A 26,712-nucleotide genomic window follows, 5' to 3' on the forward strand; every position below is an offset into this window, starting at 1 on the left:
GTCATATCCATCACCATGCTAAAATCTTCCAAGAGTTGTCATGATTAAAATATACATATACATATAGTGCTGTCAAACGATTAATCGCATCCAAAATAAAAATTTTGGTTTACATAATATGTGTGTGTGTACTATGTATATTTATTATGCATGTATATATTTAAGAAAAATATGTTTTGTAAATATATATATATATATTTATATATATACTTTTTCAGTAAATGGTCAGATATGAGATTCCTAACTGTGGTAAAATAATAATAATAATAAAGTAAATGGTCAGATATGAGCTTCCTAACTGTGGTAAAATAATAATAATAATAATAATAATAATAATAATAATAAATTTGTCAACCTAAGGAGGTTAAAAAGTATTATGGGAACTTTCATTGTTCTGTGAGGTTTCCAGCAATAAACATAAAAAAATTACATTTTAAAAAGAAAAATTATTTACATAAAATATACTTAAAATACATAAAAATGTATAAATATATAGATAAACAGATAACATTTTTCAAAAGCCTGTCAGTAACTGGGTTGAAAATGTAGCCCTAAATTTGGTCAAATTTAAAGTCCGTTTAACAAGGTGTCACAATTTTAAGGACCATTACAATGAGTAAAATTAGCATTTAATAAATAATAATAGTAACAGTATATACAAATATAAATACACTATAAACTATAATAATAAAATAATAAAAAATATAATAAATAAAAATAATTAAAAATATATTTTTATTTTAATATAAATTAAAATGAAAATATTTGTGCATATTTGAAGGTTTTGATACAGTTGAAGAAGTCAAGACCTCTGACAGGCCAAAATCCACATTTTAAGAAGGAGGATACAATCATTACTTTCTATGTTCGTTTATTTTTCATGTTTATCAAATATATTTAGGATACACTAAGCTACAGCTCAGTATACTGTATTAATGGAAAGTGTCAGAACCTGTCAAGGCGGCACATGTACTGTAGGACATGCCCTCGGACATAACCTTTTAACACTTTGACCACGGTGCAGACATCTGCTCCATCCTCTCCGTAGTTCACTGACAAGCTACACAAAATCGCGTTCATAATCGGCAATGAATCGCCTGCGATTTTGAACGCGATTTTGTGTAGCTTGTCAGTGAACTACGGCTCTGTGTAGTAAATGCCGCTCCATCTGAACGCACGTGCTGGAGATTTACTACTCATCACAGGAGCGCCTTTACTGACCAGATGTGCATGAAAATCGCATTTGATTATTTGCACAGCACTAGCCCTGCAGTCAACATTTCTGTTTTCTTTCTGCATTTTTGTTTTATTTAGGACTCCACCAGTGTCCTCCCTCCACCCCAGCGCTCACGCTATTTTGGAGAGCAGTGGCTTGGAGAGCAGTCAAGTTTGATTAATTTTGGGATTTGGGTACAGTATGTTCCTGGACACACATCTGCGAGCAATCATAAATGCTCCAGAATGCTGGCAGAACATCCAGACCTGCCGGCAGCTGATGATGTCATCAGTGTGAGGGAAGAGCTGGCGTGTCGCCAAGCTCCGAGCACAGGGCTTCTCCCAGACAGAGAGAGAAAGACAGAAAAAAGAGAAAGAGACATTAAGAGAAAACATCTTGACAAGGCTTTTCAGCCTGAATGCCGCACATGATTGAAGATTCGCTCTCATGAAGATTCGCTCTTCATGTCGTCCGTGAACAAGTGCGACGGCGAATTACGAGCAGATTAAATGTGGGAGTAACTGAATATTGTTGCCAGTGTTTATGATATTGATTTATAGCAGATTAGGAGGGTTGGATTTAGGGACAAAATAATAAATCTCTTCCTCTCGCCTTTATAAACACACAAAAAAGAGGCAGACAGAGAACAAGAGATAAAAGAAAGAGGAATTTTCAGTTAATTTGGTGAAGAGAGCTGTCAGAATCTTGACACAAACGTGTGCTGATAAAGTCAAGTGAGGTGGGCTTCACAAACCCTTCAGAGAGATGACTATAGACTTAATCAGACAGATGGACATACGCTCACACACACACACACACTTCCTGCTGCCAGTCTAAGTGTATTTCCCCTCCACTTGAAATAGGATATTCCCCTCTAAAGCACAATTTAGTTCAATAAGCATCAATCACATTGTAGCATCCCTGATACTGAAGCCAGAGCCTTGATCTGAAAATGTAGTTTTGAATCCTGCCTGCGACATGTTGCAATGTCATTTCTCAATTTTTCATAAATAATGTCCCTTCTCTGTTATCATAAAAGTGACAAAAACTCTTCCTAATATTTTAAAATCCAAACCAATAGTGATGGACTGATATATACAGTATACATATATATATATATATATATATATATATATAGATACAGTACAGACTGATTTTTTTTTTAAAGACCCACAGAAACCCTGTGATAATATCATTGTTTTTTTTAATAAACTTTATTTTTTACATAGGACAGGACATACAAGATATAGGTGGACAACACCATAAAACAGAAAGAAGAAGAAGAACAACAACAACAAAAATTGGTTTCACGTGTGATGTGAAGCATGGGGGTGCAGTTGTGTTGTGTGTATAAATATCTATTAAATCTGCATCTAAACATATAAATACGAAGAAGAGTGACGAAGAGAGAAGAAAAAAATCAAATGGTAATATCATTTGTAATTTAAAACAAATGTTTTAATTAAAGGTGTAATTAAAAGCAAATTGTATTAAATAGCAGAATTTTCACTAGTGATATTTTTATGAAAAACCCTTGATGGTCGACCACATAGCACACTCTGTAAAGCAAAGGCTTAAAGGGAAAGATCTTAACAAGGAGCTACAATATAAAAAATATAAAAAAACAGGATGACAGCTGGACAGCATAAGCCCAAAACACAACGTCTCAGCACTAAACTTCATTTTGCAGTCTGTGTCTGGTTTATTTTATGTCTACGGTTATGCAACAGACCTTTTTGATAACCAAAATCTGACGGCAAAAGTTCGAAGTTAATAGCACACATCGGCACAAAACAATACCACATGCTTACATAACATGCAACAGCATGATCGTTTAATTACGGGTTTGGATGTGTATAAACAACTGGATCCATCCCCTCCCTTAAGCGTTTCTGTCCTACACCTCCTCATTACGATGAGAAAAAAAACAACAAGCTGGCAAGATTCACTGTACATACTGTACTAATAATGTGGCGAAGTGCCCAGACTGGATCTCTGCCAGGCTTGAAATGTAACAGTTGAGACACATATGAGACTGGAAAGGGAAGTGGGAAGTCGGGGATAACCAAACACTGCGTCACTAATATAAGTGCAATGTTCCATCTGTTACAGCAGGTTAAGCGTGCGGTACATGGTGGACAAACACAGGACAACAGGGGGCTGACACTTGTTGCACAACAGCGATCACATATCACTTGTGCAATAACACTGTAATCTATGCTTTCTTCCTTATCGGGACAACATTCGTGCGTGATCATGGTATTTATGGGAGGGTTTACCTGAATGAGAAAGCATGTGCATCCTCAGTCGTAAACTGTCCAGGAACTGCTTTCCACAGAACTCACAGCCAAAGGTCTTCACTCCACCGTGCAACTTCCTGTGGATTAAACATATATTGATAGATTATATGTTTTAACTATATACAGTAACTACACACTTTGAGAGGGTCAGACCTGGTCATTTTCTTGACCTTGATGTCAACAAGGTCGTAAAGTTAAACATATAAAGTAAAACAGATGGTAAAGTAATAGTTATTTATTTCTTTGCCCAGCAAAAATTGAGTGAACTGACTGATGCCCATGAGTGTGTTAAATCGATGTTTCTACTTCTAATGTTCCAAAAGAAACTTTTTTTGATGGGCATGATAACGTATGTGAGGAGCTAAAGGGATAGTTCACCCAAAAATGAAAAATCTGTCATTAATTCCTCACCCTCATGTCGTTCCAAACCAGTAAGACCTTCGCTCATCTTCGGAACACAAATTAAGATATTTTTGATGAAATCCGAGAGCTTTCTGACCCTGCACAGACAGCAACGTAACTACCACGTTCAAGGCCCAGAAAGGTAGTAAGGACATTGTTAAAATAGTCCATGTTAAATCAATGGTTCAACCATAATGTTACGAAGCTACGAGAATACTTTTTGTGCGCAAAGAAAACAAAAATAACTATGCACATTCACAAGAGTACCACGATCCATGAGGGTGAGTAATTAATGACAGAATTTTCATTTTTTAAAACATGCTTGATACTTAAAAATGCTTTTTTTGCGTAGTTCTTTATATTTATTTTACAGAACGAAGTTTAATGCATGGTTTAAATTACATGTTACTGAGAGACAGGACACAGTGACAGGAAAAGTTCACTCAAGAATTGAATTCTTTCATCATTTGATAAGTGCATGAACAAGATCTAACAGTTACAATGCAAGAGGAAATTTTCAGTGCATAAAAATATCAGCAGACTGTTTGCAGGAGTACATATAATGAAAGAGTCTTATCGACTACTTTTATGGTGCTTTATTGATGGCTTGAATGAATTGAATAAAGCCCTGCGACATTCTCCTAAACATCTCCTTGTGTGTACAGCGGAAAAAAGAAAGCATTTAGTCAAATAAACTATTCCTTTAAAGTTAAAAAAGCACTTTTATTTAGGAATGCAGCTTCATAAATCCACGTTTGAAATTCTAAACACGCCTGCGCCTGTGGCTCATAGTTTATTTTGATGATACTCTCGACAGGGTGCTGTGAAAGGTTTAGGGCACATACTTCAAAGACTCCAGGCACTCGAAATATTCATCAAGCAGGTCTGAATCAATTAGGCCTAATACAGCAAAAGCTGTTAATGAACTGAATACCATATGCCATCATCATCTGATGCTTAAAATAAACCTAGACCTGGATTCAAGAAATGCAACTTTGCCTACAAAACCAGCGTCCGTAACGGAACTAGCTTCAGCAGAGCTATGAAATATTTACCATCCAGACATAGTGACCCATGCAGTGGCTTGAGAGAAAACATTTATAGCTTTGTTTTATCAAAAATTAAACACGCCTCAGAAAAAGGGTACACAAAGAACCTGAACAAATACATACACACCATTGCAATGAAGTAGGTACAGCCGTGAGTGAGCCATAAGGCCCAAAACCACCCGTCAAAGTCAAACATGCCGATTGTCCTTTTAATTTGTCCTCTCGCTCTAAATATTAGCTCTAATTAAAACATATTAAATGCTCCTGAAATACCCCGGCAGTTTGGTATGTTTAACTGAGTCACACTGTACATATCAACGACTCGTCCCCCGCCCACTCCTGTTCCCTTCTCTTGCCTGAATCCTTTCATGTGAATTCCAGCCACACAGACGCACCGTCGGCGCGTGCGCTGCATCAACGAGCAGTCGAGCGAACCAGCCGCAGACGTAACCTTTATTCCTGCTATAGAGCCCTTAATTATCACTGCTCTGCAACCGGGGCGCTGCCAGACATGCACAGGCTCATTATGAACAGGGGCATATTATTTCACCTTGAACAAAAGCTATTAAAGCAAACTCTCGCTACCACGAGGAACGGTCGTGGTAAAATATTAATTCCAGGACATTCTGTTGAAGATCATTCAGAGTAATGGAAGCGAATTAGCTTTCTATTCGAATTCAAAGAGTCAACACCCTCAGGTATACGGTCATTTTATTTGACCGAGGATGTTTGTGCCATTCGGTTGAGGGCGCAGACAGAATGCGTGTTAGCTGCATTTCACAATCTGTAACATCTGCTGCATCGTCCCCCTTTGCAGCCACAACACAGGGTCTGAAATAGACCGGCTGACAGAGCCCAGCCTCCCATAAGCAATATCCACTCAACCACAGTGGACACGCTGAGCACCGCTATCGGCAGCCAACAGACGTTATCTACAGATTTGTGTGTTTTCTGGAAACATACTAGTGTTATCTTACTGAATGCTGCCTTGTGGCTCGAAAATTACATATTATTGTGCAGCTAAGCTTTGAAAACACTGTACAATAATGACACAGCTTTTTAACAGTACTGCATTAATGCAGATGGTCGACTACCTGAGGCCTGTTTCATAAAGTGTGCTAAGAAAAGCTGGGATTTAAGTCCAAAACCTGACTTGAAATAACCTAACAAATCAATCGGGGCTAAAGGGGTTCCATAAATGACAATTTAAGTTCACGTAATCTCAAGATAATTTGATGTGCATGCTATTCTTAAGCAGCCTTTAATATCGGTCATGGAACAAATCGATCCACCACGGCAAACAGTGAATATATTTGTGCTGTTTAATGCTGTTGTGTTTTCCTCAGTGCATGACTGACATGTCACAGGTATATTCGTCATCTATAAATGTTAGAAAGTCATGCAAATATATCCATTTTGCTGTCAGGAGTGGGCGAGGCTTATGCTGTGCGCACGCGCGCTAAACGGATGAAGCGCAATAGAATAGGGAGAGCAAAAATTATATGTAAAATATACATTTTGCTATAATATTTGTTGTTGGACATTAAATGTGCCTCATATAGAATTTTAAACCTACACGTAAGTGTTTTTCTATGATAGCAGTAACTGTAAAAGGACTATTGCAATGGGTAAACCAAATATAAGCTAATACAGTCCTAATTACTAAGCTTAAATGAGTTAATGCATGCACCTCTTCCTAGTTAAAATGTAGTCTATTTTAAATTTAGTGATTTTAACGTTTAATTTAATGATTTTAATGCTTTAATGGTCAATTTTAGATTGCAAAGTTCTAATGTTTTACTAATAGCCATAAAAGCTACAGCTGTCATAAAACCAGAGAGAAAGGCTGCATGGCTAGAAACTGCTGATCAACTGAATGTGCAAGTAGCAACCATGTTAACATTTTTTCATATATCTTAAAACAATGTCATAAAATCGTCGGCACAATATATTAAACACATTCAGTTGTAGCCTATATTTTTATTTATTTGATTTATTATTTAACCTTTAAGGATGTTCACACATCATACATTAAAATAACTGCTGGATGAAATACATCACAGCTTGTTTTAAAAAAAATTAAGCTGTTTATAAATTAAGAAGTTAGTTAATTAAAAATGCAGCGCTCATGGCGCGTGACACTGAAAAACAACAGTGAGACCTTAAAAAACTGCAAAAGTGAATTTTGGTGGGGTATGACAATAATTGTCTTACAATTCATGACAGAAGAGGTGTTTTGATGGATATAGAGCCAATGCTTTAAATTGGATGAAGCAAAGCATACTACTAGCATGCTAAAACCCACTAGAGAAATTGCATCTTTAAATACATCTTTTTAAAACAGCATTCTTAGCTATATAAAGCTAAACAAAGGGAATAATCTAGATAAACACACTAGTTAACCTCAATAATCTGAGGCCTATTTCATTTAAATAAGCCTGGCTTATTTGGTCAACTTATTTTGTCAGTCTGATTCATTGTCAAATGATTTGGTTCCATAAAGCAAGTTTAACATAGGTCAAGCTCAGTCACTGTGGCAACTTATGCTGGGAAACTAACTTGGTCCATGGCAAGCTAACTGTCAGGTTAAGCTTGAGTTCCTCTAACACTGACCAATAGGAACACAATGATATTACCACTGACACTCTCACGTACAATTATTTGGCTTTATTAACCACTATCACTCCAAAAATAAATGGGTGAACTAACCCTTTAAGAAAAAGTATCTGATTTGGTCTGGCGGACGTCCTTAAAGGGACAGTTCACCCAAAATTCTGTCATCATTTACTCTGTTGCTCTAAACTTGCACAACTTTCTTTCTATTTGTGTTGACTTTTTACAAGAAGGTTGTAGGTTTGGTGAAGCTCTTTAAGAGAGAATAATAGTACACCCACCAACTACCACCAACTAGTCCGGTTTGCATGTCCCTACTACAGCTTACTTTATAATGTGAATGCTTCAGATAATACACAATTGAATATTTACTTTTCATCTAAAAAAGTTAATTGTGAGTAGCTAATATTAGTTTATGTATCGTCAAACCTGTCTAGCAATTTATTTGCTCCGTAGCAAGTGCACCTTTCAGAAACCTCCCTTTAATCTTATTCCCTCTGTCGACTTGAAAGACACGAAAGATTGAACAAAACTGATCTGAGACGTGGGGAAATACCTGGTAAATGGAACAATGAGAGGAAAATTAATACTACTCGTCTGGATCCCAGTCAAAACAGATCCCAGTCATTGTCAAAGCAAATCCAAATAGACACAGACATAAAACATCATGACAACTCACTACATTATTTATATATAGTTTGAGCTCCAGTATCTGACAGTGATATGTGGATATGGACAGTAACAAAGGAATATTACATAATCCTGAAGTCAGATCAACGTTAAATCAATGTTAAACATGGAAATCGAACCTCTGAAAGCATGACGTGTTAAAAGTTAATCTTCTGGTCAATTTAAGGACACCTGCCCTGAATGAAACAGTTCAGACGAGGTTAGAGGAGAAAAAACAATCTGTAAAGATGATGGTCTATTTGTCTCTACAGGCCGCTGTTATACATTAAAATGCAGGCATTAAAATGTTGACTTTCTCTAAGGAGACGAATTGTCGAGGTGTCTGTTTGAGACAGGTAAGCGCTTGTGTTTCTGGAGTGGGCCACTGGTAGTGGCTTTGATTAATGGCAGGCCAGAGCTGAGCTGGCTAGAGTACCTTTCCCACTGAGAGAGCAATTCAGGGGCTGATGTGTGCAATCGGATACTAGAGCACTGCCAAAATACCAATGAGGCAGCTTTAAAGGAAGTCTTCCCTAAAGCAGTGTGAGAAAACTGTATGATGCATCAATGAGAAAACAGAAACACTTCACACAAAACCACAAACAAATGTACATTTATCAAGATACGGCAACTGGAACCGTGACACAAATTATCATATTTATGTGCAATGGAACTTAAAAGGAACTCAAAAGAGCAGGTATTACAGTACATGGTACGAATATACAAATATGGCAACAGTAATGCACTTTCTGATTGAAAATAATTAAATTTGTAAATTGTATGAAGAAAATGTCAGTCTAAAAATGTAAGTCCAATCAGCAGCAGCTCTACAAGTCACATGATTTACGGTATCACTGAAGGAACAGTTCACCCAACAATTAAAATTTGATGAAAATATACTCACCCTCAGGCTATCCAAGATGAAGAAGAGTTTGTTTCTCCATTTAAACAGATTTGGAGAAATTTTGCATTACGTCACTTGCTCAACAATGGATTCTCTGCAGTGAATGGGTGCCGTCAGAATGAGAATCAAAAGAGCTGATAAAAACATCACTGTAATTCAGAAGTAATTCACACAATTCCAGTCCATCAACTAACATCCTGTGAAATGAAATACTGTGTGTTTGTAAGAAACAAATCCATCAAGGCACTTTAACTTTAAACTGTCGCTTCTAGCCAAATTACAAGTCCATAATCCATAATAATGCTTCCTCCAGTAAAAAAAATAAAATAAAAATCCATCCCCTGTTGTCCTCTACATCAAAATTGAGACGTTTTTATCAGCTCTTTAGACTCTCATTCTGACGGCACCCATTCACTGCAGAGGATTTATTGGTGAGCAAGCGTTAATTTTTTTGAGTGAACTATTCCTATATCATCCAACAGTCAAATATTCTAAGTTTAATCACTTAGAAAAGTAATAGCACACCTCTATTCAACAAGTCACATGATTAAAGGTGCCATCCATGTCTTTAACACACACACAGAGACATAAGTTGCACACAGATGTTTAATACTTTGCGCTTGGGTTTGCTCAAAGCATAAATTATAATAATACTTAAATACCTTAAATACCACTAATAATTAAAAGAAAAATTGTCACAGGCAGCATATATAGTATTAAAACCACGTTTGGCAGTGGGTACAGTGACATTCTTCCTCACAAGTCTAAAGAAAGAAACAGGAAAGATCCTCTGCAAATTGGGAAGTGTTCAATTTATCCGTGCAGCAGATGCTCAGTGACCTGATCGCATTGTGTGAGCGAGGCCAGTGCCATTATGACAGCACGAGTACATCCTCACAGCTGACTTTGTTTCCCTGAAGGTCTATTGAAAGATTGCCACTGGTAATTTCACAGAGTTCTGTCTAGAAAGCTTCAGACGCTGTTGTGAAGGTTGGAAAAGCTGCCAAATGTTGTCTGGGAACATGGTGTAACAACAGTGTGATGGTTGCCATGGATGATTATAATTTTGTACTGAAAATGTAGATACTCATTGGGGCACCATAAATCACAGCCTCTCAACAAATATTATTATTCGATTAAACTCAGATTCCAGGTAAGATTATGTGCCTCACTCAAGGTCAATGTGACACTACACAAACAACTACCATGGCAGGCCTACAGTAACCTGTTATTTTGTTACGCAATGCACCCCTCAGATTTGACTCAGTGGCCTTGATAGTACACTGAATCCTTGACCTTTATCTGGATATTTTTCTAAACTTTACACATCAAACATTACATTTTTGGGTTCACTCAGTACAATTAATTATCTACCACATGATATCATTTTAAATGGGTAATTCATTACAATATCTATCTATCTATCTATCTATCTATCTATCTATCTATCTATCTATCTATCTATCTATCTATCCATCTACTCTTTATGTTAAAAGACTATGTATCTTGAATTCAAAGTAAAATCTACATTTTAGTTATGATTTATACTTAAAACAAAAAAAAAACAATTTGCCTATTGGGAAAGAAAAAAAAAAAGAATTGAATCGAACACTCTTAAAACAGGTCTTAATCTTATGTAAATTTGCTTCAAGAAAATTAGCTTTTTTAAGGATGTTTAGACATTTTACTGGTAAACAAGCCAAAAATACTAATTAATAAAATGATTTTTGACAATGTAACTATTAAAATTCTGGGTAAATACCAAAACATTGAACTGCTTGATTTTTAGAGATGTTACATTAAATGATCATCATTCATTTCTGACATCTTTGACTGTAAAAGAAAAGCCCAAATACTGTGTATCTCTGCATCTTCTTCAAGCTTATATACACTATGATGAGCAAGTAGCTAGTCTTGTGTAAGCCCATGGATAAAGCCGCCACTACAAACACATTCTAGGGAAAGGGCTGGACTCTTTCTCTCAGTGAGCCAACCAGAGCTCTGGCACAAGAACCACATTACTGGATGGAATTAGTGTGAAATGCAGGCTACTGGTCATCATCCAAAGATTAAACTAACCTTTTACTTTGATCAGGAGTCTGGGTTACAAGTGAACAGACAGCAAAACATGTGGCCGAGCCAACGAGATCAAAGGTTTGAGACGGATTGTTTGTATTTTGGCATATTACGCTAGAGTTTAGGAACGGTGACTAAAGTCACTGTTTTCAGATGAATCTCAAAGTCGCCAATCAATAAGTCACCCAACCCCCAAAGCTACGGCCAGAGCTACGAAAACAGGCGCACACACACTCAAACACACAAAAGAGGGTTTGAACACAAGAACAATGCGAGAAAGAGAAGAAAAAACACCCTCAGGGCGCCAAAGGTCAGAAGTTTGACCTGACCCTAAAGAGTTGACCTGTATAGCCGTGATAAGGGCTGAAAGAGTCCTGTCTTTGCCTGATAGCAGGCTTTGGGGTGAAAAGATACTAGAGGGCTTAAAAGTCTTGACCAACTGGATTCCAGAGGTCCACGGAGATGACAGAGGTTTGAAGATCACAGGGTGGCCATAGTCTTGTGGGACAGGAAGGGCTTGAAGCGCTAATGAAGCTTGACCAGGGCAATGCTCTCTCAAAACATATCCTCTCCGGAGGCTGGGTTATCCATTAATGGGCTCAATGTGTTTTCTTTGGCCCTTTCTACACTTTCTACATCATTATTAACGTCACACTAATCATTCAGTAAATTCATGATCTATCACTAGAGCTATCTTTACAAATCTATTATAAAATAGTTCATTTAATACATGTATTAAAAAAAAAATTCTGCATAAATCTAACAAATCTGAGAGAGGTTTATTTTTATAACACTAACTGCCAAACAATTTTGCTTCTCAAGTAAATGTATTATATAAACCAAAATAAACATTACAGCTAAATCTTTAAAGGGGTCCTATTATGCTTTTTCCCTTTTTCAACTCGAGTTAGTCTGTAATATTGCTGTTTGAGCATAAAAAAGATCTGCAAAGTTACAAAGCTCAAAGTCCACTTCAAAAGGAGATATTTTATTTAACAGAAATCACTTTTCAAAAACTACAATGAACGACTCGTTTGGACTACAACGCATATTTTCTGGGATTTGTGATATCACAAATATTGACGAATGGGACGAGACCTGGTTGAGCTGCACTGGAGAAGGCAACGAGTGTTATCACTATGTCGGAGACACGCTAGCTTTCCAAAGGCAGACGAACTTAGAGTGGTTATAATCATCCGGGTTTAAATCGCACTCAAACTGATTTGATATTGAGCAATATTTACACTGAAGCTCGCAGGTGGCTATGGTAAGGAGTGTGACATTTCCCCGACCAGGCGCCGAGAGCTGCCAATCACAACACACACTGGCCCAGCTAACCAATCACAGCACATTTCGTATTTCAGAAGGCGGGCCTTAATTTGATACAGGAACTATTCGAGCTGTTCATGCCAGACTGGGGAGAGAGGTGTTGTAATAATGTAAAATATGTGAAAAATAATGTGTTTTTCTAACAACTTAGTATGAGAGCCTGTTCTAGTACACCCCCAAAACAAAATCAAGACTTTGTAAAAGAGCATAATAGGACCCATTTAAGAGAGCTCAGATATTATATTATATTGTATTGTATTGTATTGTATTGCATTCATTTATTTAATCTAACTTTGTAAATAACCTTGGATTTTGGAAGGGCACTATAAAACTAAAATATGGATTAAAATAAAATAAAAAATGGCTCAAATATGGATCAGAAATTTAAATCTATTTTGTATAAATTTGTATAAATTTAAATCTATTTAGTTAAATTAACTAAATTAAATTGATTCAAGTAAAAAACAGATCATGTTCATGGATTCATGGATCATGTTACCTAATGTTGTAGGTACATAACTGCATTAGGTAACTCCAACAAACTCATTGTTAAAGGTGAGATCTGATGAAAAGAACTTCACTTTTTATTGTCCATTCTTATTGTTTTTTATTATTAGAAGCTCAGATCTCAACATAGATGACATCAACAGCATAGATGACATTATCTGTGATAATCTCAAACAGGTCCACCAAACTTCCTGTTCAGAAGGGGCATATACAGTGTCCTCTCAGGAGAATACTGGTATGTAATTAGGGCCGCTGTCGTAGTTAACCAGAGGATAAAGGGAGAGGCTGAATAAACAAAATATCTCCTGAAGCAACAGTTGAGAAGACAATAGACGAGCTCTGAAGCCTGGCATGTGAAAGACACTAATTATCTTGTTTCTTTACTATCGAACCGCTCTATGTATACACTATCATTCAAAAGTTTGGGTTGGCAAGTTTTTGAAAGAAATTTTTTTATGTTCACCAAGGCTCAATAATTTGCTAACTAATTTATTTGATCAAAAACAGTGTTTAACCATTTTAAAAAAACTTTTTTCTATTTGAATATATTTTAAAATGTAATTTTCAGCATCATTACTCCAGTTTTCAGTGTCACATTATCCTTCAGAAATTATTCTGATATTTGATGCTCAAGAAACATTCTTATTATTATTAACAGCGTTTGAAAATTGTTGTGTGCTGCTTTACACACACACACACACACACATCTCATCTTTTTAAGTGGGAGAACTTGCACAATTGGTGGCTGACTAAATACTTTTTTTCCCCACTGTATATATATTTTCTTTTTTCTTTTTTCAGAAAGACAGATGAACTGGTACACTGTAAAAATGGATATTATCAGCAAGTCAAATACAACTTGTGTTTTTACATTACTTTAACTCATCAAAATAAGTTGAGCAATTATATGAAATTAAACTTGTTTAATGTAAATTGAAATGTCTAATGTAATGTAAGTTGAAATGACTTGTACAATCAAGTTGATTATACTTTAAAAATGTAATAGCAACTGAACTGTTTTTAAGTTGAAATAGGTGGATTTTTTTTTACATTGCATGTTGTTAAACAACTGTCCAATCCACAGACTGCACTGTACTTCTATCCCTTACAGCCTCATTTGCATTCCTGTCTAAAATTATATAGAACTATGGAGTATTACAGCATTGCCAAAAGAACAGCATTTATTTCAAATAGATATCTTTTGTAACATCATAAATGCTTTTATTGTCACAATTTAATGCATCCTTGCTGAATAAAAGTGGAAATTCTTTTAATCTTACCCCAAACTTTTGAATGGCATTGTGTCATGGTTTGCACAAAATATTTGTGCAGCAATTTTATATATACAGCTTTGCAAGCTACAGGAAGTAGCTCTATTAGCTCTATTTCCTCTGTCTTTCTTGACCTGTCTCTCAATCTCTCTCTGTTTGCTCTATAACAAAAGATCTAATTAGAGCCGTGAGCGGCGGGGCCAATGCGAGTGCTCTAGGATCTCCCGCTTCCAGGGATTCCTGAGCAGCGGAGCTGATCTGTGTCCCCAGAGCCCCTGCACGCATCAGTCGTCTGAGTACATATCAAAAAAGCAGCACATTCCTCGGCTCAACCACGGGGCAGAAATGACATGCATGGCAGGACCGAGACCAAGCACAGCGGCTCGCAGGGGTCTTAATCCAGAGGAGTGTTTGTTGCACGACTGTTGAGATGTGTGTCCACTGCTACTGCATTTATTTCAAACGGATGGTTGTGCCTAAAGGCATTCCAGAGAACTGGGAATGCTTTGGCGGGTGCATTTGGGTTAAGATTCACGACTTTGAGGGCCTCTCGTAATTGGGGCAAAAGTTTAACCGTTATTGGTATTGGGTCGCCTCACCATGACCACAATGACCCCATGGGGCCCCAGGGCTTTCATAATGTCCTGTGTGCAAGTCAGATGTCGGCAGATCTTAACATCTGTAACTGTTCACAAACCAGAAAAGGGCAAGTTGAGTTTATGAACAAATATTAGTGACTGGCTAATCTACTGACCTACTGTCTGGATGTGGTTGATCTGGCAGACAAAAATTTTTCAAATATTAATAAACAGTAAAGTAATTTTGTTCAAATTTGTTACTGTAAAAAATTATAATAAAATATTATACCAAGCTAAAAAATTTTACTACTATTTTCTTTTCTAATTGTTCCAAATGAAATATCAAAATGAATGTCATGAATTCATAAATTTAAAAAAAAATGTTCACCATAAAAATTGTCATTATACAGGTGCATCTCAATAAATTAGAATGTCGTGGAAAAGTTCATTTCAGTAATTTAACTCAAATTGTGAAACTTGTGTATTAAATAAATTCAATGCACACAGACTGAAGTAGTTTAAGTCTTTGGTTCTTTTAATTGTGATGATTTTGGCTCGCATTTAACAAAAACCCACCAATTCACTATCTCAACAAATTAGAATATGGTGACATGCCAATCAGCTAATCAACTCAAAACACCTGCAAAGGTTTCCTGAGCCTTCAAAATGGTCTCTCAGTTTGGTTCACTAGGCTACACAATCATGGGGAAGACTGCTGATCTGACAGTTGTCCAGAATATAATCATTGACACCCTTCACAAGGAGGGTAAGCCACAAACATTCATTGCCAAAGAAGCTGGTTGTTCACAGAGTGCTGTATCCAAGCATGTTAACAGAAAATTGAGTGGAAGGAAAAAGTGTGGAAGAAAAAGATGCACAACCAACCGAGAGAACCACAGCCTTACGAGGATTGTCAAGCAAAATCGATTCAAAAATTTGAGTGAACTTCACAAGGAATGGACTGAGGCTGGGGTCAAGGCATCAAGAGCCACCACACACAGACGTGTCAAGGAATTTGGCTACAGTTGTCGAATTCCTCTTGTTAAGCCACTCCTGAACCACAGACATCGTCAGAGGCGTCTTACCTGGGCTAAGGAGTGGTCCAAAGTCCTCTTTTCAGAGTTCAAAGTTTTGTATTTCATTTGGAAACCAAGGTCCTAGAGTCTGGAGGAAGGGTGGAGAAGCTCATAACCCAAGTTGCTTGAAGTCCAGTGTTAAGTTTCCACAGTCTGTGATGATTTGGGGGTGCAATGCCATCTGCTGGTGTTGGTCCATTGTGTTTTTTGAAAACCAACGTCACTGCAACCGTTTACCAAGAAATTTCGGAGAAGATACTGATTTCATTTTCCAGCAGGATTTGGCACCTGCCCACACTGCCAAAAGCACCAAAAGTTGGTTAAATGACCATGGTGTTGGTGTGCTTGACTGGCCAGCAAACTCACCAGACCTAAACCCCATAGAGAATCTATGGGGTATTGTCAAGAGGAAAATGAGAAACAAGAGACCAAAAAAATGCAGATGAGCTGAAGGCCACTGTCAAAGAAACCTGGGCTTCCATACCACCTCAGCAGTGCCACAAACTGATCACCTCCATGCCACGCCGAATTGAGGCAGTAATTAAAGCAAAAGGAGCCCCTACCAAGTATTGAGTACATGTACAGTAAATGAACATACTTTCCAGAAGGCCAACAATTCACTAAAAATGTTTTTTTTATTGGTCTTATGAAGTATTCTAATTTGTTGAGATAGTGAATTGGTGGGTTTTTGTTAAATGTGAGCCAAAATCATCACAATTAAAAGAACCAAAGACTTAAACTACTTCAGTCTGTGTGCATTGAATTTATTTAATACACGAGTTTCACAATTTTAGTTGAATTACTGAAATAAATGAACTTTTCCATGACATTCTAATTTATTGAGATGCACCTGAATGTACATTATGTCATTATTAGATCAGACCAAAAAAATAAGCATTATGTGTTTTAGCGCCACACTGGAACGGAGAACACCTGATAGTATGTGTATATCAGGACTCAGACAGGAAACCCGGGTCGGTGTCACTGGGTTCAGCATTTGTGGGAATGAATGAAAGAGTATCAGGTGTGCTGCAATATACACAACGTGTGGCCTCTTTATCTGTGTCTGACAGAAGGCTAAAGTCACTATCAGACCATCTTTACCACAGAGACTAAGGAGAGCAGTGTGGGGTTATCTTCCACTCTCATAAATACAGATAAAGCTCAACCTACTGTTTGAGAGTCCAAGTTTAAACTGCATGGCCATCAGTCAAACCCAAACTAATAAAACTGAAATAATAATGGCCTTTGGTTGGCGAAAAATGGATGTCATATGTCAACTACAGCAATAAAAAAATTATTTTGACATATGGTGTGACACCAGTTGGGTGTTCACCAAGTGAAAGTGTGAGGACATTCTGTGCGAAAACAAAAATGCACAAACATGCCTGATTTTATGAATATTTATTGGTTGTTTGAGCTTAAAAAATTGTGCTTCTAATCCATCTGTCTATCTGAGCAAAGCTGCTCCTGGCCGATCATTTTGACAGTGTCGAGCCAGAGGTTATGGAGGGAAGGTCAGGGTCAAGCTGCACTAAGCAGCCCTTCTTTTCTGCACAGGAAGATCTTGTTCTTCCACAAGGCTTGGTATGTAGAGCTGGCAGATGTTTCTAACCTGCTCTGCACTGCTCTCAATAAGCCTGAGGAAGTTCATTAAAGAGAAAGTTCACCCAAAAAGGAAAAAAATCTGTCATCATTAATTCACCCTCATTTTGTTTTACAGTACACTCATATGACTCTCTTTTTTGTGAAGAACATAAAAGCACTATAATTCTACTATATGTCTTTCACATTACGCAGTTGTTCACACAGAAAGTGTTTTTGCATCCCACTGCACTACAATTTTTTTTATGTAAACCTTTGCTAGATGGACATCTTTTACAGTTCTTTTGCAATGTTTCACACATGACATGGCGTTTCAAAAGCGCTGCATTTTTCACTTTTAAAAAACTTGTCTTCAATACCCTACACTTTTTCCCATTTCACTGCTCGCATCTCACATTTTTTAACACAAAGACGCACTCGCTAAATGAACGACTTTCACCACTGTGCTCGCATCTGGATCTTTTTCAGTGTCTCGGGCATGACACGCATTCTAAAAACCCAATGCCAAGTTAAAATTTTAAACAATGTATCTTCGAAATCTTGCGGGGTTTTTTTAATTCCATTGCTTGCGTTGTGCATTTTTCAATGCAAAAATGCATTCTGTATCAAGATGATTCCTGTACTATATTTCAAATCTTCTGGAACTATACAAGGAAAAGACCCAAATTTTGCTCAGTTACACATATTCAATACATATATTAATCAATGACACCAAACGCCACTGGTTCCTAAGTGCCTCGTGATTGATTGTGATGCACAGAATTTGAATATGTTCATTTTCAATGGATTTTACTTTTATTTTGCTTTTCATCATTTTTTTTGTCATCATTTGATTCTGTGGAACAGGGCTCTACAGTGCGAGCACCAGTGCGACTGACCCGATCAGCATATTTGTGTTGGCGCTCAGGGGAGCTTCAAAGGTTTCTACTTGCAACGTGTTTTTGCAGGGTTGAGTAATGTATCACAGACATATCTGTTGATTCTTTAAACACGATGTTAATCAGAATCCAGTCAATCCACCCACTGCTCAAAACACTGGAGATTTGTTCAGTGCTGAGTTATGCAAGCGCACAAATTTTCTCATTATAACAAAAAAAGTAGACACGATGTAAATAAGAGATTCACTGTGCAGTATAGGGAGAGATTAGTCGATTATAATGTGCATCTCCAAACAAACACAGCTGTTTTTCGTTTATGAATGAACGTGCATTTTTAAACAAATCTGTCAATGAGTCATGTGAGTCAATGATTCAGTTACCCATTCATAAAGGCCCTGTCCCAAATGGCACCCTAAACCCTCACGGTCTTCCTCTGAGTCCGCACTTTCGTGACGTAATGCCGCTTTGACTGTCGGGTAGAGGTCTGCTGCGGAGCTCGCACCAGTGCTGGCTCGGCAGAAGTGCGGATCGAGGGTGCATAACGGCCGCAAAGGGGGCGCTCACAAGCACCTTTCTGAATGCTAAAATGACAAATGGGACACCCTACGGTCTCATGGACTTAACGGACACACGCACGCAGTGGCCATTGTAAGTCTGTGAGACCGCAAGTGCACATGAAAGTGTTCCATTTAGGACAGGGCCAAACACAGCCACGTGCTTCATTCCTGAATGAATCAGCCATTTGAACGAATCAACTGAATGAATGATTCAGTGATAAAATCTGTGACTTGCCACCACCTATTGACAGTTTTAGTTTAAAGGCACAATATGTGCCACTAGAGGGCGTGTATTCAAAACAAACAAAGAAACAAAGGCGTAGTTTGATGACGCCGTGACTGAGTGTGGAATCGTGGGAGTTGTCGTCTTCATCCCCACAGCCGATGCAATCCGACGGGACTCGGGCAGAAATCATGTTCATGGATGAGCTAATGATTTATTAACGTAGTAGAATGAAGCAGGGTGAGGCTGAAAGCCGCCGAAGCTAAACGAGGCCGCTGAACGAGCGCGACACACGTACGGTCCGTGTCACTAGTTAAAATTGCTTATTTATCTGGATTTAAACATTCTTTGAAACATTTGGGATAATGTAAGTACACAAGTCAGCAAAATATATAACACTGTTAGTGGTTTTTGGATATTTTAATAAAAAAAATCTTACATATTGTGCCTTTAATGTTTAAAGTATAATTTCAGTAATTTAAATCATTTAATATTTCAATGCTCAAAATTTTATATTTTAATCATTAACCTCTACATGAATTTATGAATTTAATTGCACTCATGCCACCTCTGAGCCTCATGTCTGTAAATAATATACATATACATGCCACTTTTGTGTTCTTCTGTGCTACCTCTGTAGAGCAAATGCATTTTGTTAGTACTGATTTCATTTTGATCTTAAACTTGTTCTTCTTATTCTATTGTTTTAATTAGAAATTTTGAAAAAAAAAAATATATATATAAATATACATTTTTGAATTTAATGTCATAAAAGATGACATACTTTCAATAAAATAAAATAAAATGCCAAAGGTAAAATAAATAAAAAATGCCCCTGTAAATCACTTTAAGGATTCAAAAATCACCTCATAATGGGAAGGCTAAAAAGAAAAGTAAGCAAAGAGCCCTGTGGAAAAGAGCAGCATGAACATTCTACTAATTTTATTTTTTTTTGTGGTTCAAAGAAAGAAAGTCATTCAGGTGAATAAATGATGACAAAAATGTCATTTTTGGGTTCTATTCCTTAAATAAATATAAATATACATAAACCAAAAGGAAAGTCTCAAATAATTTCACTCACCTGTGTTGTTCAGCAGCTTCACCATCAGGCAACGCCATATCACACACCTCACATCTTTCTTTCTGGGCTTGGACCTCATGCTTCACATTCGCTGTGAAATCCCCGAGCTTGCTTAAGAACTCCCTCTGAATCAAGCTCTGATGGAAGAGCCCCCCATAGGCACTGAAATCCATCGACATGGCCAGGGAGGATGGCACATGTAACGACGAGGCCATGGACACAGGCAAGGGCAGCATGCTTTCACTCTTATGGTTGGACGGGATAGAGCACAGCGAAGCGAAATGTCTATCAGCCAGACTGGCCATATTGCCCAGACCCGCTTGAGTGTTGTCTCCTTGGGAATCAGCAGAACTATCGGCGGAGTGGAGCTCGCGAGCGCTGGTGATGACGCTACCTCTGGTCGGGGTTCCAGGAGTGTCCCGGTGCTGCCTGGAGTCACCTCCACCCTCCCCGTTCCTGGGGAAGCCGCCTTTATGTTGGTAGTCCTCGTCTACCTGCATCATCTCAGTCTTGATTTTATCTAGCAATGGAGATGAGTTACCGAGGTTATTTGAGAAACTCTGGGCCATGTTTTCCTGGAGGACGGACTGTCCCATGCTCATCAGGCCCTCTATAGCTGCTTTAGTCGGGCTGACGGTTGAAAGACCCCGTTGGGTGGACTCTGAAGATCTCTTATCGACCATGCTGACCAGGGCCAAACGATGACGATGGCCGCCATCCTGTATGGAATGCTTTTTAGACATGAAAGCGCTCTTAAGGTATTTGATCCTGTGGTCATCGGCATCCTCTGCGCCGTTCTCGTTCATGTTCACATCTGTGTCGTTCTCTTCAGACGCCTGGATGGTTTCCAAGATCTTCAGACATTGCTCCTCCAAGTATTCTATCTCTAAAATCTCTGCGGCGTACAGCAGATCGTCCAGGTCCTCCAGCTTGGCCTGGAGCGTGGCGGTGTAGGCGTACTCCAGAATCTGCTGGAATGTCTTTGGTGAGAGGAAGTCCAGAGTGTAATGTTGGCTGTTGCGGAGGAACAGGATCTCAAACATCTTACTAGCACATGCGAGCACGGTTCTGTGGGCATGAAACTCCTGGCTGTCGACCATGATGACCACATCACACAATGTCCCAGAGAGGCGCATCTGGTTGGCCTTCTGCAGGAGCGATGTGGGGTGGCCGGGGTTCTGGAGGTGGATCGCACCCATTTTCGTCAAATCCATTACATCGACATTTATCGAACCATCTCACAGATTTGCTTCTCTCCTTGGGTGCTCCTGTAAATGTAATTCAGTCATGTCACAAAAACAAGAATGAGTACAAAATACACTATGTCAAATGTGCAATTCTCGGTTTATTCATCTCTGTTACACAGGTCATGTTAATAATCACTCAAACAGGTTAACTCAGTGCTTTGAGAAAAAGTCAAAGGGGTGTTGTTGTTGCTGAGGCACAAGCCAGTCGTCACAACATGTACTTAATGTTACGCAATGGCAGCAATAGTAGTGGAAAGCTGCCAGGAGAAACTGAACCGATGGCATTCGGCACATGCTTGAGAGGAACATGCATTTATGATACAGTTCTATGATACAGGCAAGAAACAATTTGTTTTAATTGTACCTTTAATTTTGTATTAACAGCCAAGAACATTCCAACAGCAGAGAAGAATAAAAACTCACACCAGGAGTGACATTTTAATCACATATCTGTTGTGACAGGTACAGCTGCACTATAAAAAAAATTATAAGACTAACTGTCTAAAAGCAGTTATATGTTATGTACAGATCAGCTAACACCAATACAGATTTTTATGTTTAACTGTTAAACGTAATAACGATTCACTTTTTTTCTTTTTTTCATTGACACAATGATAACTAATAATGATAGTTTAACTTGTATTATAAGCATTTTGTAAAATCTCACTGAAGCAGAAATGGTTGTGTAAAAAGCTAAACCATTTGTTAAAATAACATTGAAATATGCAATAATTTAACCTGTGAATATCTAATACAAACAGACTGATAAAACGGTTTAGTCAGGTTTTTAAATCCATATTCACAGTTTTCTACTTAATCTCCTTTGGACTCAACAAATGGTGCCATTTAATGCTAGCCTTGATATTAAAAATGGATAACTGATTAACAGTGTGACTATGGATAAAGCAACATCTGTCAAACCTATTATGGTCATTAACATTTAATATTTACAGTGAAAATATATTACAAAAAACATCTTATTACTGGTCTTATGTCAAACCTCAAGATTGAATTGTATTTATTTATTTTTTTGTGCGTGAGTGAATTGCATTTCAGTAAAGGCATCAGTTATTCTTAAAAATCTTCCGTTGGTAGCCTACTGTGCTCTTCATTTAAGAACAAGGATAAAAAGGGGAAAAAGAAAAAAAGGTACGGATGCACCTTGTCCTTCATGACAAACCTGAAAAGGTACTGATCTTCCAGCCTTCAAATCGCACAAATACACCGAAACCGTGAGTTACAGTTTATTGGAACCACATAGCCTATCTATGTGTCGACCTCTCTATCTTTGACTATATTCAATTTACGATAACATTACGCTTGCTAAATATGACAGAATAAGCAACAGATCTGAGACAGTCGTTTCCTCCGTGCAACAGTCTATTCGCAGCCTTGACAAGTGCACCTGATTGACAAGTTGTTTTAAGCAACAATTACAGCAGTCAGTTCATAACCGTAATCATTTGTATAACACTTAAAGTCTACGTGTTCTGAAAGCATAAATGAGCATGCAGGATCCATGAACACTTAGGCGCGTGCTGTATCTTTAAAGCCAAGAAACAAGTTGCATCCTCAACGCAAAACGAACTCGTTCTCGCAGCACTTTCACCAACTAACAAGCATTTATGCCGCCAGACTCAGCATCTGGCAGAACAATTCAGCTTTAACCGGTGAAGTTATTTTCACTTACCTGCAATTGGCGCGTAAAATTGAACACTTGTTATTAAGGCATCAACATACTGAGGTCCACAGGAGCCGCTTCACGCGCACTACACTCGCCGTGCGGATTCCAATCACCATCATCACCGTGACGTCAAAGCAATGGCTCGCTGTTTTCAGCGACACGCGCAGGAAGCCTGAGATTATTAGTGCTCGTAGGATGGAGCCGGTGAGGAAAACAGCACTGGAATTAAACCACAACTCCTAATGGTCATTTACACGTGACTGAAAATGTAAATATTAAGAGCAACTTACAGCGAAATACAGCCCGGCATGCAGTCCACTTACACTTCCCTCAGAGGAGGGTGTTTAACTTTAAAGCGCATGACTGCATTAAAAGAGCTTAGCTTGTCCATGAATGAAGTGGGGAGAATGAGAAAGAGTGAGAAAACCACGCACACCTTACCTCATCTCCCCACAGTCGTCTTATCTGCTGCTTCATTCCCTAAACGTCCAGTAACAGTGAAGGATAACCCACTATCACAAGATAACCCTTGTCTATATTGCCACTTATCATTACAGGGTCTTGTTTTCAGTTGTTGCAAAAGCAGTTAAGGCACAAAAACTGAAATAGTTGCATTGTATTTTAATGCAGTGTGGGTCAAGGATAAGGATGTTCGCGGTAATAAAAAGTTGCTCTCTGTGTAGTCTAATATTTATATTCATGTTCTAGTTTTTTTTATGTATTTATTGACAAAATACCAAAATGATGTTATCATTTACTCAGCCTCAAGTTGTTCCAAACCTGTACGAGTTTCTTTTTCTCTGTTGAGGACAAAAGAAGGTATTCTGAAGAATGCTGGTGACCAAACAGTTGCTTGCCAGTCTAGCCACTGAATTCCATAGTACAGAGAAAAAGTCAATGGCTATCGTCAACTTTCTTCAGAATATCGTCTTTTGTGCTCACCAGAACGTTAAACTTCTAATTTACTGAAAGAAATCAAATAAAAAAATAGCCTACAGGTTTTTGTCAAACTCAACTTTTCTTCTTTCAAGAATGTAAAAGTGTTAATGGGACAAAAAAAAAAAAATGTGTAAAAAAACTGAGAAATTGAAATAAAAAGTTGTATTCAAAACATTTATGAGTTGCATTTAATGCATATTAAATACGATACATGTTAGTGTTAAGTATGTTTATATGAAAGCACGTGCAGTCAGGAAACGACCTCGTCCACTAACATTTGAGGCTTGTGAAATAGTGCCACCTGCTGGCCAAGTAAAATAATTGATAGGTAGGTACTTTCTCCTTCTAGTCTAAGGAATTTCAACAGGATACACTGCATACATTATACACACTCCAGAGTGACACTTCAAAAAATATTACCAAGTAACCCATTTTCCACTACCACTGTAACACCATAGGATCTCCTCCAGAGATTTTCTTCAGAACATTTTTGCCATTTTAATGTCATTTTTGATGACGGTGTTGGCCAATAACAAGTAACCACAGTTTTATTGTAGCAACAATAACCATTGTGATTAGTCTTTTGGAGAGTACCCTGATGACCATATTTGTAGAAATGGATAAAAATACATTTGTTTACAACGCTTAAAATGAAAGCGAGCATTAATCTGAAGACATTTATATAAAAAAATAAAAAAACACCAGATTGTTGATCTTAACGAATCAACCAAATAAAAACATGCAGAGTTAATATTTACTTTTATGCTACTGAACGAACACAACAAACTAAGAGAATCTTTCATGTTTTGATGAGTTTAATTCAAATGTGTTAGAACAACACAATTTACATGTACTTTTAAAGCTCACCCATTATACTGCTATTTCATGGGTCAAATCCTTTTATACTTGAAACGATTTACAGTTTTGGGGCAAACTGGCAGTGAACAACTGAACAACTTGTGTACAATGGGCAAACAAAATGATCTTCCATTCTGTCCAAAACATTATAAGCATCGAAATCATGAAAACATCCACAAACCACAACCTTCACTATTTCTCCAACAGACTGCCATAAACTGAGCTCGTACAGCTCAGGCCAGTCTTGTTTAACATCAGACAGTCATGCAATGAGTGATGCTATAAGAACTCTTCTCAGAGTCACGTGTCCTATCAGTCCACTTTCATACAGGACTGTTAACATCCGTCATGTTATAAAAGGACAATCAGCAGTTGCCACAAAGCTTTGTGAAGAAGAAAAAAAAGACAAAGATCTTGATAACACAATCACAGTGCACAAGCTTGCAGGTGACAGTGTGAAACATTTCTCCAGAGGTACAAGGTATAAAAATGAGCAGATATTTTAGTTCAAGTTGATACTTTAGGAGCATGTTGGAAGAATGATTTAATGTATAAATCCCAAATATTAGAAACACACGATGATTGTAAAAACTGATCTAATAAAGACTTCGGCAGCAAATCAAATGGTTAATTTGAAATCTTTATCAGACTTTCAGTCATATAACGTTATGTTAAAATATCTTACGATATTTTTTTTTGTCTTTACATAACTTCCATTATGAGTTATCATTCAACAGGCAAAACAGTTAAGTGTAAATAAAATATAATGATAAAATATAATAAAATACAAAGCTAACAACAAATCGAACCTAGCCCTCAAACACTCATGATAAAAAAATAGGAGAAATCATTTACATTTTAACAATGTACTTTGTAAATAAATTGTTTGTGTATTACTGAATCAACCATTCTCCTGAATAACTTGATGCCCTGCTATAATAATTATTTGTCTGACAGAAAAAAAAAATGTACAAAGAAACACAAGAACCTCTATAAGAATATCTTTGAATTATATGAATTTGATAACCGTTTAACTCTGATACAGAAACTTCTGGAAATGTACTTAAATCAACAAAAATAAAAGGAAAATGCATACATACAGTACATCGTAAGTGAAACTTCTGTCTGTAGATACACCGTTTTGTTCAGAAAATTCATTAAGGGCACTGTTAAACAAACACGTTCCTGGTCACCACGACGCCTTTACTCCTTCACTTGTCCTCTCATGCTTTACTTTCAGTGGCGTTTGTTTGCGTGAGGGCGTTGGGTTCTGCTCCAGTTCCCGGCACAACTTTCGTCAGGTCTGCGTTTTCAGTCGTACTCTTCTCATCATCCAGAATTTTCCTGTGATTGAAACCATTAAAGGGACAGTTCAGCCAAAAATGAACACGGTCATCACTTACTCAGCCTCATGTCATTCCAAACCTGTATGACTTTATTTCTTCTGCCCGTTTCATATATTATTCAGTTAGTCGGGTTGACAAAACCGGTCTGAATGATTCATTCACGAATTGGGACTCATTTCTCAAGTTCAGCTCACTGGGTTGCAGCGATTCACAGCTCACCGTACCGCTAAGACTTTCATTTCAATGCTGATTCACATCGCTGATTCGGAATCATTTAGGTATAATGCAATGTCTGAAATAGATT

At 37.6% G+C, this 26,712-nt stretch overlaps 2 protein-coding genes across 2 annotated transcripts in view; both read right to left on the reverse strand.

Annotated features, from left to right (window-relative positions):
* Nucleotides 1-23,479, reverse strand: part of LOC107597519 (zinc finger and BTB domain-containing protein 16-A-like) — a 56,489-nt gene extending 33,010 nt beyond the window's left edge. The window contains exons 1-3 of the mRNA XM_016288616.1: nt 23,272-23,479; nt 20,335-21,602; nt 3,496-3,593 (exon numbers count right to left, since the gene is read on the reverse strand). Of these exons, the coding sequence (XP_016144102.1) occupies nt 3,496-3,593; nt 20,335-21,548 (1,312 nt within the window). The 5' untranslated portion in view covers nt 21,549-21,602; nt 23,272-23,479. The remainder of the gene's footprint in view (nt 1-3,495; nt 3,594-20,334; nt 21,603-23,271) is intronic.
* A 1,541-nt stretch (nt 23,480-25,020) lies between these two features.
* Nucleotides 25,021-26,712, reverse strand: part of LOC107597571 (neural cell adhesion molecule 1-like) — a gene marked incomplete at its 5' end in the record, with an annotated part of 70,092 nt that continues 68,400 nt past the window's right edge. The window contains one exon of the mRNA XM_016288702.1: nt 25,021-26,406. Coding sequence (XP_016144188.1) covers nt 26,286-26,406 — 121 coding nt within the window. The remainder of the gene's footprint in view (nt 26,407-26,712) is intronic.

The sequence above is a fragment of the Sinocyclocheilus grahami genome, unplaced genomic scaffold (genome assembly GCF_001515645.1).
Source record: "Sinocyclocheilus grahami isolate Dianchi unplaced genomic scaffold, SAMN03320097.WGS_v1.1 scaffold233.1, whole genome shotgun sequence".
Lineage (NCBI taxonomy): Eukaryota > Metazoa > Chordata > Actinopteri > Cypriniformes > Cyprinidae > Sinocyclocheilus > Sinocyclocheilus grahami.